The sequence below is a fragment of the Triplophysa dalaica genome, chromosome 5 (assembly GCF_015846415.1).
Source record: "Triplophysa dalaica isolate WHDGS20190420 chromosome 5, ASM1584641v1, whole genome shotgun sequence".
Taxonomy (NCBI): domain Eukaryota; kingdom Metazoa; phylum Chordata; class Actinopteri; order Cypriniformes; family Nemacheilidae; genus Triplophysa; species Triplophysa dalaica.
In genome coordinates, this window is record NC_079546.1 from 4,740,056 (window position 1) to 4,757,684 (window position 17,629).

The 17,629-nt window shown below is 38.4% G+C and overlaps 2 protein-coding genes and 1 non-coding gene across 3 annotated transcripts in view; all 3 read right to left on the bottom strand.

The window, feature by feature from the left end:
• Positions 1-314: 314 nt before the first annotated feature.
• Positions 315-2,435, bottom strand: ankrd16 (ankyrin repeat domain 16). The gene is made up of 7 exons (XM_056748805.1): positions 2,014-2,435; positions 1,412-1,632; positions 1,270-1,312; positions 1,101-1,209; positions 859-1,020; positions 691-769; positions 315-592 (listed from the first exon to the last, which is right to left on the bottom strand). The coding sequence occupies exons 1-7, from the start codon at positions 2,346-2,348 to the stop codon at positions 438-440; spliced, it is 1,104 nt and encodes a 367-aa protein (XP_056604783.1). The 5' UTR covers positions 2,349-2,435; the 3' UTR covers positions 315-437.
• Positions 1,848-1,935, bottom strand: trnay-gua (transfer RNA tyrosine (anticodon GUA)). The gene is given in 2 exon segments: positions 1,848-1,883; positions 1,899-1,935. It is a non-coding gene; the product is annotated as a tRNA-Tyr (tRNA).
• Positions 2,436-2,752: 317 nt separating the features above from the next.
• pcloa (piccolo presynaptic cytomatrix protein a) overlaps positions 2,753-17,629 on the bottom strand; it is a 44,719-nt gene continuing 29,842 nt past the window's right edge. The window contains exons 10-27 of the mRNA XM_056747816.1: positions 17,517-17,592; positions 15,885-16,010; positions 14,259-14,367; positions 14,063-14,124; positions 13,783-13,970; positions 13,642-13,692; positions 13,088-13,218; positions 12,459-12,485; positions 12,045-12,138; positions 11,233-11,304; positions 10,785-11,034; positions 9,493-9,678; positions 8,098-8,259; positions 7,217-7,358; positions 6,966-7,021; positions 6,334-6,468; positions 6,011-6,156; positions 2,753-5,611 (exon numbers count right to left, since the gene is read on the bottom strand). Coding sequence (XP_056603794.1) covers positions 5,468-5,611; positions 6,011-6,156; positions 6,334-6,468; positions 6,966-7,021; positions 7,217-7,358; positions 8,098-8,259; positions 9,493-9,678; positions 10,785-11,034; positions 11,233-11,304; positions 12,045-12,138; positions 12,459-12,485; positions 13,088-13,218; positions 13,642-13,692; positions 13,783-13,970; positions 14,063-14,124; positions 14,259-14,367; positions 15,885-16,010; positions 17,517-17,592 — 2,157 coding nt within the window. The 3' untranslated portion in view covers positions 2,753-5,467. The remainder of the gene's footprint in view (positions 5,612-6,010; positions 6,157-6,333; positions 6,469-6,965; positions 7,022-7,216; positions 7,359-8,097; positions 8,260-9,492; positions 9,679-10,784; positions 11,035-11,232; positions 11,305-12,044; positions 12,139-12,458; positions 12,486-13,087; positions 13,219-13,641; positions 13,693-13,782; positions 13,971-14,062; positions 14,125-14,258; positions 14,368-15,884; positions 16,011-17,516; positions 17,593-17,629) is intronic.

The following is a 17,629-nucleotide window of genomic DNA, read 5'->3' on the forward strand; positions in this document are numbered from 1 at the left end:
AGGGCGCGCAGAGCCGATTCATTGGCGAAAACCCAGCCGCGACACCGTTTGAGTGTTCTTTTGTAACAGAAAACTGTATTTGTTATTCTTACTATTGCTTCTATTAACGAAGAACATGTACAACATATTTATTTGCGGTAAATACAGATTTTTTTTATTCTGGAGAAATGCACGTTCCTTAATAAATACGATTTTTTTAATCATAATACAACTTTGTCGTACGGCTTTAGAATCGAAAACTAAACTGTAACTAGTATAAAGCCATTCTTATAATAATCGAAAGGCTATATTTTAATTTAATCACAGCTATTTGCCTTAGAAAAAATCAAGTGGATAGAGACTTTAAATATGTAAAGGCACAAAAAATGAGAATTTTCTTTTATTTTGCACATGATTTAAAGCAATAATTTATTCATAGCATTAGATCTTGTCAAAATTTACATTTCAAGACTTTCAAACACCTTTCTTATGTCAGGTTTTTTGGCATACTGTCTGGCTGTATTGCCGGTGTTGTCTTTGGTATCTGAAAGTCCCAGTTGTAGAAGCGTCCTAACAGTTTCTGCATGCTGGCCAATGCTTGCCATGTGTAGAGCTGCAAAACAGACACAAAAAGTAATATCCAATTCAAGATTTTTACAATTAGGTAAGAAATGCAGTATTGCGAAACCATACAGTGTACAGTAGTTTTACCTGATCTTTCTTTAGTGTCTCTAGCATGCAGATCGGCACCAAGGGCAAGCAGGTTTTTTATAGTACCAGTGTGACCTTCCTGAACAATGAATAATGAGAATTAAAAAAGATGAAAGAGGTCTATCCATCTTTACTGTCCTTTAATAGAATGTTATATGTGCAATTGACCTTAGCAGCATAGTGCAGTGCTGTCAACTCCAGCTTTGTGGCTCTTGCGTTTACATCGATACTAAGATTGCGCACAAGAAAAGACAGGGCCGCTTCTTGAGCTGTCACAGAGGCTTGATGCAAGGGCTGGGCTCCGAGAACATCAACCTCAGAGGCAGATGCCTATACACATCCATAAACAGAAATATAAGCCGTCTACCTGCCCTCAAGGCTTATATATACATATATAGTCTCTTCCTTACTTTGTGATTCTCAAGTAGCAATTTAGCTACAGCTATATGTCCATTCCTTATGGCGTCCATAAATGGTGTGACTCCACAACTATCTTTCTCATCAGGCTTATAGGAGCACCTAACATGAAAACAGCATTAGTAATATGAAAATGGATACTACTGTATATATGCAAGTTACCTCTCAAGCAGAATCTTAACTGAATCCTCACAGCCATGCAGAGCTAGGAACAGATATGACAGATGATAAATAAACGCATGACACGCCAACACAGAAGTCTGAAAATAACAAGGTCTTTCTATTCATTCCTGTTGTTGCTTACCAGCAGTGTGGAGAGGTGTCCTGCCAGTTTTACTCGTTGTAGTCCACACCTCAGGTTTGGCCACTAGGAGGTGCTGTATGATCTCTGGATCTCCTTCTCTGCATGCGATGTGGAATGCGTTCCACCCATCCTTGTTCTGTAACATTGGGTCCGCACCATGATCCAGAAGCTCGGAGACGACGTCAAGGTTCCGTCGGGTACAGGCCATCATAAGAGGAGTCCTAATTTTTCATATGTGACATTTATTACACGTGCAGAATCGCAGTGCATTTATATGTAAATGGCCCATAGGAATCAACAAAATCGTCTTTGAATTGAATTTGCTCAAATGTTAAATTACTGAACAACAGCTTTACAAATAATGATCAATGATATTATTAAAACTCGCAGTAATATATTACATTGACAAACAACATCGATTGTTGATGAAAAAATTTCCTTCGAGCCGGATTCGAACCAGCGACCTAAGGATGACAGTGTACAACCTCTACAGTCCTCCGCTCTACCAACTGAGCTATCGAAGGCGTTGCAGTCACCAAAGCATCCTTCTGACATAACCTTTCATAATTTACTTGTAAACCCAGATAGACTTTCTTACGTACCAGTCTGCTTTCTTTAAACTGTCTATTTTCGTTCCTTTGGCAATGAGATATCTCACGCACTCATAATGACCCATGGAAGAAGCCTCATGCAAAGCTCTTTTGTAGTCGTTGTTGTACACCTCAATGTCCATGTTCAACTCGTCTACCAGATAACGCAAAATGTCCAAATGTCCGTATCTCGCAGCATAGTGCAATAAAGTATCTCCAGATGTCCCAAAATGTGTATATATGACAGACTGCTTGTTGGCGTGATCATTGAGTTGGTGTTTAACTGTGCACAGCTCTCCGTGTTGAATTGCTTTGATTAAATGCTTTAATGTGCTTTCTTTCTCCATTTAGTTGAATATAAGAACGATAAACAAAGCACATTTAATAGAAATAAACACACTGCATGTAGCACCTAAACAGAGGAAGCGAGGAGCACGAACCATAGCTAAACACTCTTCAAAATAAAAGCCCCATTATTGTAATTTTAGAAAATACGTTAATTTAAATATATAGATAGACAGTTAGATGTTCACAAAATAATTAACCTCTGAAGGAGTTTTACATTATTTCATATTTAGACTCATGGCAATAGCCTTTCTTTAAGGGTTCACGGGCCATAGAAAGAACTCTCTTCAAAATAAAAGTCGCATTATTTTAATTTTAAAAATAGATAGCTAGATCGACCGACGGACAGGCAAACATACTGACAAACAGATAAATACGTGTTTACAAAATAATTAACCTCTAGGAAAATGTTTACATATATTATTTAATATTTATACTTATGGCAATAGCTTTTTATTACAGCACAATTTGCATAATTTATCAATACCGTTTGTGTACAACCACAAAAACCATGACAGTTAATTTTTTTTCATCAGTTTACATTGAGTGGAAAACCAGACAGATTATACAAGCATATCTTTGTACAGTCAGCATACATATTTAGGTCAGATTTTTTATCTGTTTGTAAATAGAATCTGGACACAAAAATAGTATGAACAAACCAACAACAAAACATGCAACATCCAAAGTGAAAACACCATACGTTTCCTGATTCTACTTGAGCCATTAAGGTCAGCTTCTGTTCTTTATTATACATGGTTACATTTGTGTCTGTTGTGCGGGTCAAGTCCAGTTCATCGAGACTAGTATGGGGAAAGCTTTTACCATAGTGCATGTACAACATGTAACACACAGATCAATTCACAATCGCTCTGTTCCTTTCCCCACACAAATGCTTTTTTTTTTAACCACAAAACTAATTGAAGATCCTATTTGTACAAAAAAAATCTTTTATTTACATGGCTTTTTAATTCTTTTTTAGGAGTGAGAGATTTGGTGTGGTGAAGTGAGAGTTGAGCATGCTTCGATTATAAGAAAGCGGCCGTGTTTATTACAATGAATGAAGTCATATTTGTTCAAATGACCACTTGTTATATGATGCTTTGATCTCATCTAATTTATGAACATAAAAATGAATAAAACACATTCTGGGAGATCAGAATATATAGTGAAAGCTGAGCATTTCTGTAGCTAGTGCAATGAGTAAACTAAGATAGCTTGTTCCTCCAGACTGCAATGGCCCATGACGAACACAACATGACTAGTCTGCTATGATCTTGTAAACACTAATTTTTTATGTACATTGAAATTCACAAAACTGGCGGATAAATAGTTAGGCCTACGTTTGGTAGGTTAACATCAGCTTTTCTTTTTTGCAAAATTATTGTTACATGATCAAAATTGATAAAACAAGCATCAAGCAAAAGACACAACCAAATATATAAAAACAAACACTATTTTTCACGTGGAAAAACATACAAAAATAAAAAAAAGTTCATAATGCTGTTCTCTGACCACTACATGATCGGTACACCAGATGTCTTCTAAATTGCATAGAATAACACATACAGAACCTGTGGATTTTGGTAGTTTGGAAAAGGTTGTATCCGCACTAATTTTTAATTATTTTTAAAAAACAATACAACAATAATGGCAATGGATTTAAGGTATTAAGAGATGGTGTGCTCAGCATTTAAATGGAATCTGTGCTTTTAAATTAAAAACATGTAAACTAAATACATAACTGCAGTTATCCATAATAATTTGTTAAACTTAAAAATGAACATATTGTGATGTCATCACCCTGATGCTCATTGTTATCGCACGTGATATACGCATCATGCCTTTAAGAATAAAGATCAGCCTGCTTAGACCATAGATCAGCCAATAACATTAAAGTATTACAAGGCTATTCACAAAAACCTGAGTGTTTAAGATTCTGTTTTATAATAAAACAATAGAAATATTGTACAAGACATATGAGAAAACAATTCTATATCCAGACAGACACCACATTAGCCCATTAATTCTAAACTTTTTGAACCAAGAGGGACTGATGGGTATTCATTTGTGTTTTGTGTATAGACCGAAATAAACTCTTCTTTTTTTGAGCAAAACCACTACATTCTTTATCTGCTAAACATGAAGTGCAACTCATATAACAAAACATTTTAACCGATGCTGCGAATTGGAGATATGCCGTCACATTCATCAAATGAATTAACAAATCAAACCATTTAGCAAACAGGCTTATTTAACAATTTCTTTCAATTAATCCTATTCATTTCCCACAATGTACCATCTTTAGCTCAGCAGAATAAAAGAGAGTTTGTTTGACATTTCATGGATTAGGTATCACACAAACAAGGAATAATTCTTCTGTGAGTTTAAAGGATGAATTACCATACCAGCACAACGAAATCATCACAACACCCAATAAATCATATTTCATTCATTTATATCTGTCTATAATATACCATAAATTTTCTTCTAGACCAATAATAATATTCTTTAAATATCTGTTCTGTCAACACATAGTAACATCTGAGAGAAAGCAACGATAAATATCTAAAACTGAATTTGTCTGTGTCTTACAAAAATAATGTATATGATATCTGTCATCTGTAAATAATCACAATTATAACATCCTCATATGATTGATACACAAACATTAGACTTGTTTCCACAAGTCAAAGAATAAAAGGTACATATTACTAGAAATGAATGGTTAAACTTTCATTCTAGCATCTGTCTTTTGTGCCCCGATTTAAACATTATTATACAATTATATAATACGTGTACATAAAAGTGTGAGTAAGTGCGATTGTGGGAAAAAGTATTCTTGTTAATGTGGTCTAGAAATACGCTTGTGAACGCACACACTGGATACGATTTTCACCTGTGAGAGCGTTTTCTACCTTTCACTTGTTTCTTCTAACCCATGGTTTACTCTCCTGTAAACACTGTTATTCATCTGTTTCTTCATGGCTTGGGTTAACACAAGCACACGTGCCTGTGCAACCGAGAAGCCAAGTCTCTACCTACAAATTCAACAAGACTATGGTGGAGATAAGCGACTCCACGTCCTTGTCTGTCCTCAAGCCGCATCCACCCGTCTTCTCTAGGAGTGGATCTGAGCTGTGCTGGCCAGCAGCTTGTGCCAGCTCACCACCCGTTTACGCAGGTCCACCTTATCCAGCCACACGTATGCCTCGCCGATCAGGGTCTTCTTTACGAACTTGCCGCCGTTTGAAACCAGAAAGAGCTGCGGGGATAGGAATCGCATGTTTGAATGCATATCAAGTCAGGACATGAAAGGAACAGGCCCTTAATGGATAGTTCATCCAAAAATGACAATTCTTTCATTATTTATTCAGTCTCTCTCTGTATGACATTCTTTTTTCTGCAGAACACAAAAGATGATATTTTCAAGAATGTTAAACCACATTGGACCCCATTGATTTCCATTACATGGACACAAAACTACAGAGACATTTCAAAACATCTTTTGTGTTGCACAGAAGAAAAAGTCATATACAAGTTTTGAATGATATGAGGGTGATTAAAGGATGACAGATTTTTTTGTGGGGCAAACCATCCTTTCAATGGCTATATGTGTAACCTTTGGTGGACAGTTAGCATTATTTTATGCGACATTACATACTTGAATGGAATGACCAGTTGGATTCATGCAGAAGCGAAAGGTTTCGTTGAAAGAAGGTTCGCGATCATGTCGACACACTCTGGTCTTCTTCTTGATTATTCTCTTCTGAGTGGCCACATTTACCACATACAGCTTCACATACAGGTCTGTAAAACATATCATTAAATGAAAGTCATATTCAATGTACGATGTATGTTCAACATATGCGAACACATGAGTTTAAACTCCTTTTGAAAGCACTAACATACCGTTACCGCGTTTAACTGCCTGACAATTTGAAATCTGCTATTATAAGTAAGTGTATATGTCTTGTGTCTTGTTACCTGGGAGGTGGTCGGGAGACTTGAATTTATAGGTGATGTTTCTGCACTGTAAGATCTCAAGCACCAGGTGTTCACCTTCTGTTTTCATCTCCTTTTTTAGGGCGATCTTGATCTCCCCCATCACCTGAGTTTTACCTGAAACACACACAGAAACATCTTGATATCTCAAAGTCAGAGTCAAAAATGCTTTACTCACTACAGCTTTTACAATACTGTACTAACATTTAGACAGTACTCGGATTCTACAAGCACAATTCACTTTGGAAATCCAGCTGTCTGTGTACCATTGTGTGTTTAAATAATACCCTCTTGTTCAATTTATTTATTGCAACGTCCACTCATTTACATTGATATGACATCCACACAAAATAGTCGCTGTCCTTCTGAAACCTTGGATGTCCAAATTCGCTGTTTTTCAGGAAATGGAACAAACTTTAGAAAGGATTAAATACTGTGTTGTCAAAGTTAACAAGCACTTTTTAATACTTTATTTTGGTCAGATATTTAGAAAACCCAGTGACAAACAAAAAGGAATAATAATGATTTATGCCCAAAAATAAAAAAAATATAATAATGTGATACAAGGTTTCAGAAGGACAGCAGCGAAATGTAAAAAGTCAAGCAAATATTACCATCTGACTCGCCATGAGCAGATATCACTGCATCCGTGCCGTTTGGGATCTTTCCACTAAAAAATAAAATGACATCGGGTTTCCATAAGAATGCCACAAAATAAGGACAATGGAAAATGTAAGAACAAATCATTTTACAAATGAATAAATGTTTATCTACATACCAGCACCTTAACCAGAGTGAAGAAAATAAAATCTTAAATTGAACAATTTTATAAACGTATATTAACAAAAAAGAATAAAGCACTTACAATCTAGGAACCTGGAAAATGGCACTATCCACCGCATTGGTCACGCCCTCTTCATCCAACAGGCTAAAGGCACTGCCGCTCAGACCGCTGTCCAATGATGCTGCAGTAACAGGAGCATCACCAGATCGATGGCTGCGGGATGCTGTTTTTGAAGTGGACTATATGAGTTGCTCGAGTCATGTTCACTATTGACACAACTGTGTTGCCTGTCAACTAATGTTTTATAGGAAGCCAAGGGGCAGGGGTTGATCTCCATGCATTCAACCCATCAAACACACAGAAATATAGATACTAGCGTTGCTGGCAACATTAAAAGAAAGCATGACAGTACACCATAAATGAATTGAAATATCACAGCACAGAGATATGCTAAGCACACGACAGAAGCTGAAGCTTAGAAAGACAGAACACATTTTTAAAATGTTTATTAGTAGTTTGCATGTTTGTGCCCGAGTAATTAAATAACGCTAATTCTGTTATAGTTTTATTTTAAAATTTAAAAGTGGAACTACTTATATTCGAGCAACTCTGAATTTTAATTTGTTTTTATAATGTTGATGCATTTGGTGATGAGTGATGATTGGATGTGAGATGCGTGACATTTCAGCACGTAATTCATGCACACAGTCTTTCCAAACAGACTCGGCAACACTAAAACCATGCGACACACTAAACTATCTTAGCGGTAATAGAGTTAAGCATTAATGTTTGGTCATGGTTTTAGCACGTTGCGAGCCTGTTGAACCAGACTGAGTCTCGCTGCATGAATTTCCTGTGAAGTGGGAAGATTGTCCTCGCTAGTTCCGCTACAGATGTGCGTTAGTAACTCAACATCCTCTCTCTCTCCCACATCGGCAATCATACGAGACGTCAACTCTCACCTCCGTCCGGCTGCGGCCTCTCTTCCGACAAGGCTTTCCTGAGGGTCAGGTGACGGCCGCCTGGGATCTCATTGGCCGGCGACTCGGACGGGGCTCTCTGAATGGTGAGTACACCGGGTACGCTGTGCCTGTGTTGCCTCGGGTCGAGGCGGTCGTTTTGGGCTGGGGTCGTATACCAGCCACAGTGAGGGGGTGGTCAGGAGAAGTTTGGAGAGGGGAGAAGGGGGACGAAATGGAGACTCAGAGTATGAACTCGTCACAACATGGACACCACCAGCTTTTACTGTAGGTCAGAGTCACATGCAGCCGCAGCACGCACACCCGGGCTTGGGCTCAGTGCGTCCACTGAGGTGCAGTGTAGGCCAGCGAGAGCTGCAGAGAGGGTGGAGGCAGGGTGGGATGGGGCAGGCGGAGGCCACATGCACGGCCGTCTCGGTGGGCAGAGGAGCAGCTGCTGAAAAGCCGGCCACTTGGGATAGAACACAACTCAATTGGACAAATAAGGAGGTGTTAAAAAGAGAACGGGGGGCTGTCCTTAGGGGCCCAGGTGGGGTTAGGCTGCGGTGGGTAAAACTTAATGCTAAATGTGCTGACAGGGGATGTCTTATTCTGGTCTTTAAATTTTAATAATGTGATAACCTGAGCTGTTCTTACTTCAACAGTAGGAAATGCACAAGTTGTCGATTTCGGCACGACTAGGTGTCGAGTTTGATCTTCTCACAGCGTTTGAGAGGCTTTACTTTGTTTGAATAAGATCTCAAATCAGAATGTTATTTTGAGGACAGTTAAGGTCAAAACTGTTTATACCATTTATTGATATTTAATAACTACTAAGACTAACACCACATTCAAGATGGATTTTATCACCTTGTGTCTTTCCTGGGTATCGAACTAAATACCTTACCAGTTGATAAATATTTAGTTGTTTCCGAAGTCAAATAATGCTAAAGGATGCTTTAAAACTGCAAAAATCTGTATTGTATTTTATAAATTTATTCACAATTATAAATTAAAAATCAATTAAAAATAGACAGATCTTTTGGAGACATAATAAAGATCTTCTCTGTTACTTCAATGATATTATTATATATATATATTTTTTCAAATATTTTATTTATTTATTAGCCAGACTACAAATATATTTCAAATATATTTAAATATGGCTTCTCAGTTATAACTACTGAAAAGCATGCTAAAACGTAATAAAAGGAACAGGATTGATCTGTATGAGTGTTTACCGGTAGGGAGGATGTGACGTGAACAGACTGTGACCATACAGGGGAAATATCAAAGGGAGAAAACAGAAGGAAAAAAGAGGAGATGAAAACAAAAAGGAGGAGGAACAGATGAGTGCGGAGGCAGCCATGCCGTGGAGGTTTTATTTGCGTTGTTTACTTGGTTGCTGGCGAGGCTGCTGGCCAGCAGCTTCGGATGATGCTGCATTGTCAAGGTGTGCCCGGGCCGTGCCGCTTTTGCCGTGAGTACGGGGGCCTCCATGGGGACGGGCTTGGCCCTCGGAGAGGGGCGGCTTCGATGTGCTGGGGCTACTGTGAGATTTCTCAATAGTGGGGACCTGCGTGTCTAAAACAACCAGAACCCAATTACACAAGGGCTGTTTCATTCTCTACTTTAGATATATTGCTGCTTTACTTTATCTGTTTATATTCTACATGAAGTACAAGTATTATTTCTTTAGGTTATTTGAAATGATTGAGTCTCCATGTACACTTGAGGTCATCTACGGTGTCCTAGTTAGCATCTGAACAGGCTGTTTCTTGTCTAAGTGGCCCTGTCACACCCTGCGTGAGGTGGCTGAAGTGAAGCGCTGGTGAGCTCAGCGCTTTTGTGAACTGAACACATGTATATGGAGAGCAGGAAGCCAAAGCTAGGAAGCTTGAGTAATATATAATGGAAAGATCACGTGAAGGATAGAATAAGAGAAGAGAGAATGGATAGAAATGACAGCAGTAGAGGGATGAAGACAGCGCAGAAGACAAAGAGAGGAAAACATCACAACTGAAAGAGTGCAAAAAAAGTGTTTTTCTTGATCAGTATTTTTCTCTTGATTTTCAGTAAAAATATTCCTTAAACATCCTTTAAATAAAGTTATATTAGAATGAAAATTAATTAAGACAGTGAAACTTTACATTACCTTAGATCAGAGGTTAGAGAACCAATCTTGATAAGGTCGTCATGAAACAACTCTGATTTATTCATGCAAATGAACTTTCTAAGAATTTTTGGGCTATGTTTTAAAGAAAGTGAATGAGAAACGGGACTGTTCATCTCGAAAAATGGTCCAAATGATTATGTAGTGTGTTTCAAGTCTTCTCTAGTCATATAGTAGCACATGTGAGGGCAAAACCAAAGTTAGTAAGAGATGAAAGTACTTTTGTTATCTTTCAAAGCTAGAATCCATAATCCGATCACTAAGCAAATAAAAAATCTGTGTACCTTGATTTATAACAGTAAGCTTATAATGATATATAATTTAATTGTCGGGTTTGTGTTCAACCCACGATTTGGATAAATTTGCCAGTGGGCTTAGAAAAACGTAACTTTATTAAAGTTTAATCAACCTTGTATTGTGTTTAAGGATGTTTAGATTTTTGTAAATACTGATTATGAAAAAGATTTTCCTGCGGTGAAAGAGTGAGACGTTGATGGCATGCCACGTTCGTTCCTACCCTTGGAAGGGTCGGGGAAGATTCCGTGACTTCGGCTCTTGATGACGGATGATCTGGGCGACTCGTCTTTGCTGTGACTGGAGGTTTTTGGCGAGTGCTGGCTTCCATGTCCTCCGTGAGGTTTGGGCGAGTGTTGGCGACCGTGTCCCGAGTGAGAACGGCGATGATGCTCACCGTCGCTCTGATCCTTCAGAGGCAGCCATCGGGGGACGTTGTCCAGGTGAGACGTGTTTGACAGATCAATCAGTACCTATAGACACACAAAGTTTCGGGAAATGAAACAATGCATTTATAAAAACTCAAATTATTTTTTATATTAAAGACTATAGATAACGTATTTAATTGTAAAATGTAATTTCTAAGGCATTCTTTTTACGTTTTTGCCCCCATTTTTTTTCTACTACAATGAACCAGATATGACTTGTAGTTTGTTTAAAAAGTCTCTCACCTCTCCAAGAAAGTCGTTGGATGAGCTTTTGTCATAGTCCCACACACTGACCTCCAACGTCTTCTTCCTCAGCTAACCACACACAACACATAATCAGCATCGTATTTTTGTAGCGTTTCCTAAAAAGATCTTTTAAACAAGATAAACTAAGATACAAATATTTAGAATATACAGTAGACAAAAAATTATTTGATCAATATCATTTTTTTCATATTAAATATAAGATCCAAAAACACAACTAGATACACAAGTTTAATCTGTGTGTCTTTTGGGAATACAGTTAGTCTTCCTACTGTCCTCTATCTCAATTAAAACCCATTCGCCTCGCATCAATAGTGCAGATAAAACATATCAATCACATCTGTCAGCGGACGCCTTAGAGATCTGAAGACACTGAAGGAGATCTTTGGTCTTAATTAGGCGTAAATACGTCTGTGAGACTGAAGACTTTTCTTTGTTTGCACCAAAGCCTTGGATTCTCTCTGAGGAGTCTGACATAATTGAAACCTCAAAACCGATTCGGAGTTTTGACAGTAAAAAACATCTCCCATCAAAGTCAAATCGGATTTCTCTTCGCTTTTCTGACATCTGATATGATGAAAGTGCAATGTTTACGGGAACAACGTATTGTTGTAAAGGTAATGCAAAATAAAAACGTCAATACTTGGCCAGAAAGAAGTGAACATTTGTCTTTTCTTGAATCTCTGCATAAACTGGTGATAAAATTACAATATACTTTGCAATAAACAGTAATTGTATTACATCATATTACATTATAGGATGTTTAATAGCTAATAGGAGTCAGAAGTCACCTGTTCCAGGTGTATATTTTTGTAGATGACAGTTTGGTTCCACTCCGGGTTAAGACTCTTCTGGGCGTGTTTGGACCTTCTTTTATTCTCGGCACTGCAATTGTATAACACACCACAAGAGGTCATCCTGATGCACGAGTAGAAGACCACAGACAGGTTTTATCTGTCAACTAAACACTCTTCACCCCCACAATGATGGTAAATGTTTGCTGTCTATGGAAAATGGTTTGCACAATGGAAGAATCCTAGTATAAGCCCACTTGTGTTGCAGGGACCTTATACTACATTGAGAAAATGATCAAATGTGTAATGATGAAAAAAAAAGGCAAAATAAGTGATATCATTCAGCCATTCTTGTTTGAGCACGGCCGAGTCCTGTATAAAATGCTGGTACTATAGTAGAGAATCACATACCTGGCATTCTGCACAACCATGACCTGACTGTGAAGATCCAGCATGCAGCAAAAACAGACAACAACCAGTAGTGAGTGAAAGCCTGTAAGTGTGTGTATGTGTGTGTAGCTCATGCATTCATGCCCTTATGGAGCAGAGAAATGGACAGCTCCTGTTCCCCAAGATTCAATCCAGGTACTGCATGAACAGATGAGTGCCAAGAAATGGTCCAATGCACACATACACAAACACACACAACCATGGCTATCATTTTACACACAAACAGATCTGGCATTGATTTTCTCTACTGCTGACTCACTGCACACACAAACATGGGGACGGACACACACACACATATTTGAAAGATGCTCACAGCTAGGACAGATACCGCTAATTTTACAGACTTTGTGCTCATTTGAATTTTAAGAAAGTCACATTAGTGTTTAAAGAAATCTGAGGTTAATTTATTATGTTCGAATCAAACATCTAAAAACCTAACTAACGTCAGCTCCTAAATACATCTTATTCTAACCAAGGACCACCCAGAAAGAAGACGGACAAACCGGTAAAGTTAACTTTTTTAAGCCATGATGTTTAAAGGTTGGGTCACTCTGAAAAGTGAACGTTTGAAGTTAAATTGAACAACTTACCCTCTACCTGGCAGCAGGTAAACTTTAACAAATGGATCGGAGTAGCCGTTATTGTCCCGGGGTGCCAGATTTCGCGCTTGAAGAACGTGGACGATGAGATTGCCCAGCTGTTTGTCATAATTTATCTGAAGCTGCAAAATGAAATCATCCAAGTATGAAAAATGTGTTCTATGATGTCACTAATAAGATGTGTTAGGAGCATATCGCCAGAAATATGGAGATACAAGTCCATCTGACAGTGTTGATGTTTTTTTTTACGCTTATATATTTCATATATAAATTAAGAGTTCCTTAGCAAAAACAGATGTATTAATTTACTAAATGATATTAATTTTCATAAATAGTGTTTTATTGTGTTAGTTATCTGTATTTTTGAGTTGTTATTACTTAACAAAAACAACCCAACTGCAATTTAATTGATATTATTTGAAATGCACGATAGAAAAACATGACTATTTTAACGCTTTTGCAAATAAACTCTTAAAATGTTTCTATAGCCAAAAAATCTTTCAAAACTAAAAAACAGCATACAGGTATTTGTAAGACATTTCTACCTGGATCTCTCCTGATACTGGGTGGGACTGAGTTTTTGCCACCTCAGAGCTCTAAAAAAGCAAAATCTCACAATTATATTTAATATAAGCATCAAACGAAAATATACGCATGTTTGCATGTTTCATATTAGATCGCCGGACCTTGCTGAGGCGTTTCTTGCTCACAGAAGGAGACCCTGGTTGGCCTGGGCTCGGTACTGCACTGGACCCGGTTGATGCTGATGGCTTTTCCAGCGCTGATGAGGACGGCACCTGCTGCTGTGACACTTTCTGCAGCTCTGCAGCCAGCTGCTTAGGGTCCACACCTGGGGAGCGCGGAGGTCTGTCACCTATATATTTAAAAGAGCAAATCATTGGTTTAGCAAATATAGAGCCATTGAGGTTAACCAAGACATTGACGTCCGATGTGGTGTGTTCTCACCTTTGGTCTGATCTTGAAGGTCGAGGTGTGAGCTTTCAGGATCAGACAGCATGTTTAGGTCTCTAGAGATGGAGAAGAGAAGATTTAGAGAAAAACTAAACAAGGCGTTCAATTCAATCAATGACAATGCAATTTGACATTATAATGGAGAAATTGCAACATTTAGAACAATTAGAAATGTGAATCCAACACTCACAGTCTGATACAAATCTCTGCCTCTCCGACCTGATGACCTACCAGACCCTGGACTTCCTCGTACGTCTTACCGGTCAAGGAAATGCCGTTCCACTCCAGAACTTGCATTCCTACGCAAACAAACAAGAAGGTATAAAAATCAGCCATGGAAGGCGTTTCATTCTCCGCCAGCTGGAGGACAAACTGTTCTACACACTGCAACGCCACACTTTCGACTCTAAAAATAAAACTTGTTATTTCCTAAAAACCCCTGTGAGAAAGGAAGAGAAACGCTCACGGCAAACTCAAACTCATGCCCAAACCACTCCGATGATGCACTTACACAGATGAAAGCGTGTCTTCAGGAAGGCCAGGTAAGCTCTCTTTGGACGTTTTAAAGCTCCCGCTTTACGGTTGATGCTTTGGGTCCCTGGAGGTCAATGTTTATGGCGTGTGTTATTTACATATGTGTGTTATTTGTATGCACTTAACGTTAATCTAGATCGACGTTATAGTGTAACTGTGCTGACCGTATGTACACACTTTAAGCATGAAGAAACATTAAACATTTAACTGCTTCAGAACAGACAGGACAAGAAAGAAGACAAGAGTAGGCATGAGAAGATGAGCTACATTTAAATGAATGAAAAAAAGAAACAGATATGAGAAAACTAGGAAAGATATGATAAGACGAGAAGATGAAGCCAGAGGAAAAGAAGGAATAAGAAGCAATATCTGACTGGGAGGAAGGGGGAGGATGACAGATGAGAAGTGTCGGTCACAGTCAAAGCTCACAATGTTCTCCCACAATGCCCAGCTGATGTATATGGCCTCATAAATAAGCTTCTGTACGGACAGTCACTCCACTCCCCCCAGCTTCACTTTCTCATTCGCCATCCATCCCATAAATTCCCACCTGCAGAAAGCACAAAAACTGGAGCCAAGCAGACCTAATTTACAACGCACTCTCACCCTCTGGGGAAAGCAAGCGTTAATGTCTTAGTCACAACTGAGATCAATAGATCTTGTAAAATTCAGCTCTATCAAAATGGCTGAAACAGTCTATCAAAACGTCCACAGCAATCATGCGACTGTGAAAGTCTGTGCGAGGTTTCTTCCAATTCGATGAGAAAGTTCAGCCGTCAGCCATCATTGGGTGAAATTGTCACAATGGGGTCGATTCCAACTAGGTACAATTACATAACCGTGTTTTAAAATATACCATTAAACCACAAAACTGCTTCAGACAATTTCAGTGCAACTCTTCAGAGGCATCGCAGTCCAAGTCTCGATATAAATATAACACTCAACTCCCTTACTGGCATCTTCACTATCATTTGATCCCTAAAACACCTACACTGAAAACACACACCGTGTAGGAAACACAGTCATGAACCTTCAACTTGATTTTATTTTCTCTCTTTATCTCTCTCATCACGATCACAAATGAGTCATTCATGAAGCCCAGAGGTAAGGAATCGTGTGGAACCGCATCGTTTGTTTCTCGTGTCTCCTACTCTGAAACATCACATCACATCGTGACCCTGCTTGCTTCTCTCCCTCGACAAGTCTGTGAATTGATACGGCTCTGCAGCTCAAGCAAAACCAATGAACCCAGAAAAAGAAAGGTTTTCAGAGGCTCGCTTACCTTCAACCATTTTTCCTGTCTGCTCTGCAGCTCCTCCAGGTAGTATTTTGGCTACGTACGCACCAATGTCACCGCTGCTTGCCGGCACCTCTTTTCCTCCAACTATGCGGATTCCCAATCCGTTACCTGTAAAGAAAAAGCATTCAAGCTAAACCAAGAAATAAACACAAGCTAATTTATAAATCTCGGTTAGTTGGCTGTAATTGGCGAAGTACATTCAGTAAAAAAAAATTATAAGATATTTAAAGGGAAAGTTTACACAAAAATTATTTCACCATTTATTCACCCTCACTTCATTCAAAACTTGTATTTGACTCTTTCTTATGAGGAAGACAAAAGAAGAAATTTTGAAAAATGTCACGGTGGTTTTGTGTCCATACAATGGAACTCAATGGAGCCAATGTTGTTTGGTTACCAACGTTCGGCAAACAAATGCCGAAATTCATAAATAAATGCAGGAATATGTAGAGATGTAGAAATAAATGTAGAATTACACAAATTGATATTTTTGAGTTTATTTCAGCATGAATTTATTTATTAATTTATTAATGTACTTATTAATGTATTTTTTTAAACTTATGCATGTATTTATTTATTTATTTATATTCTTATGCATGTGTTTATTTATTTATTTGTACATGTATTAATCATATATTAATCATATTATATAATGCCTTTTTCGACATGAGGGTTAGTAAAAGATGAAATATTCAATTTTGGGTCACCTATCCCTTAAAAGTATTTAAAATATAAAAAACATTTTGGAAATGCATCTTTAAAATACTGATTGCCTACTTGTAATAAAAATTGTGAAAATCCTTGGGATCAACAGATAACTGTGCAAACATCTCAAAAAAAATGCAGAAGGTTTGGAATTCATTGTTCTGTGCTGACTTTTCCTAGACGTTAAATTTTGTAACATTATACAACGAGAACCCCGTTTGCTGTGTGACAAGCATCCTGCACTTCACAATCCCAGTCCAAGAGCCCTGCATCAGACTAATTATCAATGTACACATTACCTTAATTACAGTGCCACAAATGTTCCAGTCACTGCTCACTTGCTTAGCGTTTCATCTCGTTTCTTAAGGCGCCTGTTTGTGCGACGGTTCCTAATTACGAGGATAATCCGATGTGGGCATTACACGCCATTTTGAGCTTTGATGACTGATGGAGGTGGAGGAATGCCAATCTGCCACATCGCTGTAATGTCTGCCCTGTTCTAATGCTTCCAGCAAAGAGAACACATGGGAGAACCACACCTACATGACTGTCTAAAATACCAAAGCATAAGGAGGGGTTGTTTCCTTGCCGTTTTGCTCAGCTGTTGACATCGCGTGTGTAATGATGTGGCAAAGCATTGCACCACAAGAGGACGCTGAAGGCAAATTGGAACAGTGCTAATGTGTCATTTAGTAGTAGCCATAAAATGACTGTGCCAACATAATCTCAGCATGTTGAATCTGATATTTGAGTAGACATAAGCCTCGGGCGTCTCTCCATGCGGGCCTGGTAGGCGAACAGATTCTCTTTCATCAGGGGCAGTGGCCCCAAATGTCTGTCTGCTTTGTCCGAGCATGTCGGTAAACCAAGCCGCACAGCATTTTGGGATGGATTGGTTGCACATCTTACCTGATACGCTACGATCTTTAGGATCCTTCTGTAGTTTTATTTTAGTGTGAGGAAATGGGTAGTGTGAAGCCTTTCCCTAAAGGGACAACAAAAGACAGTCACACCAAATAAAC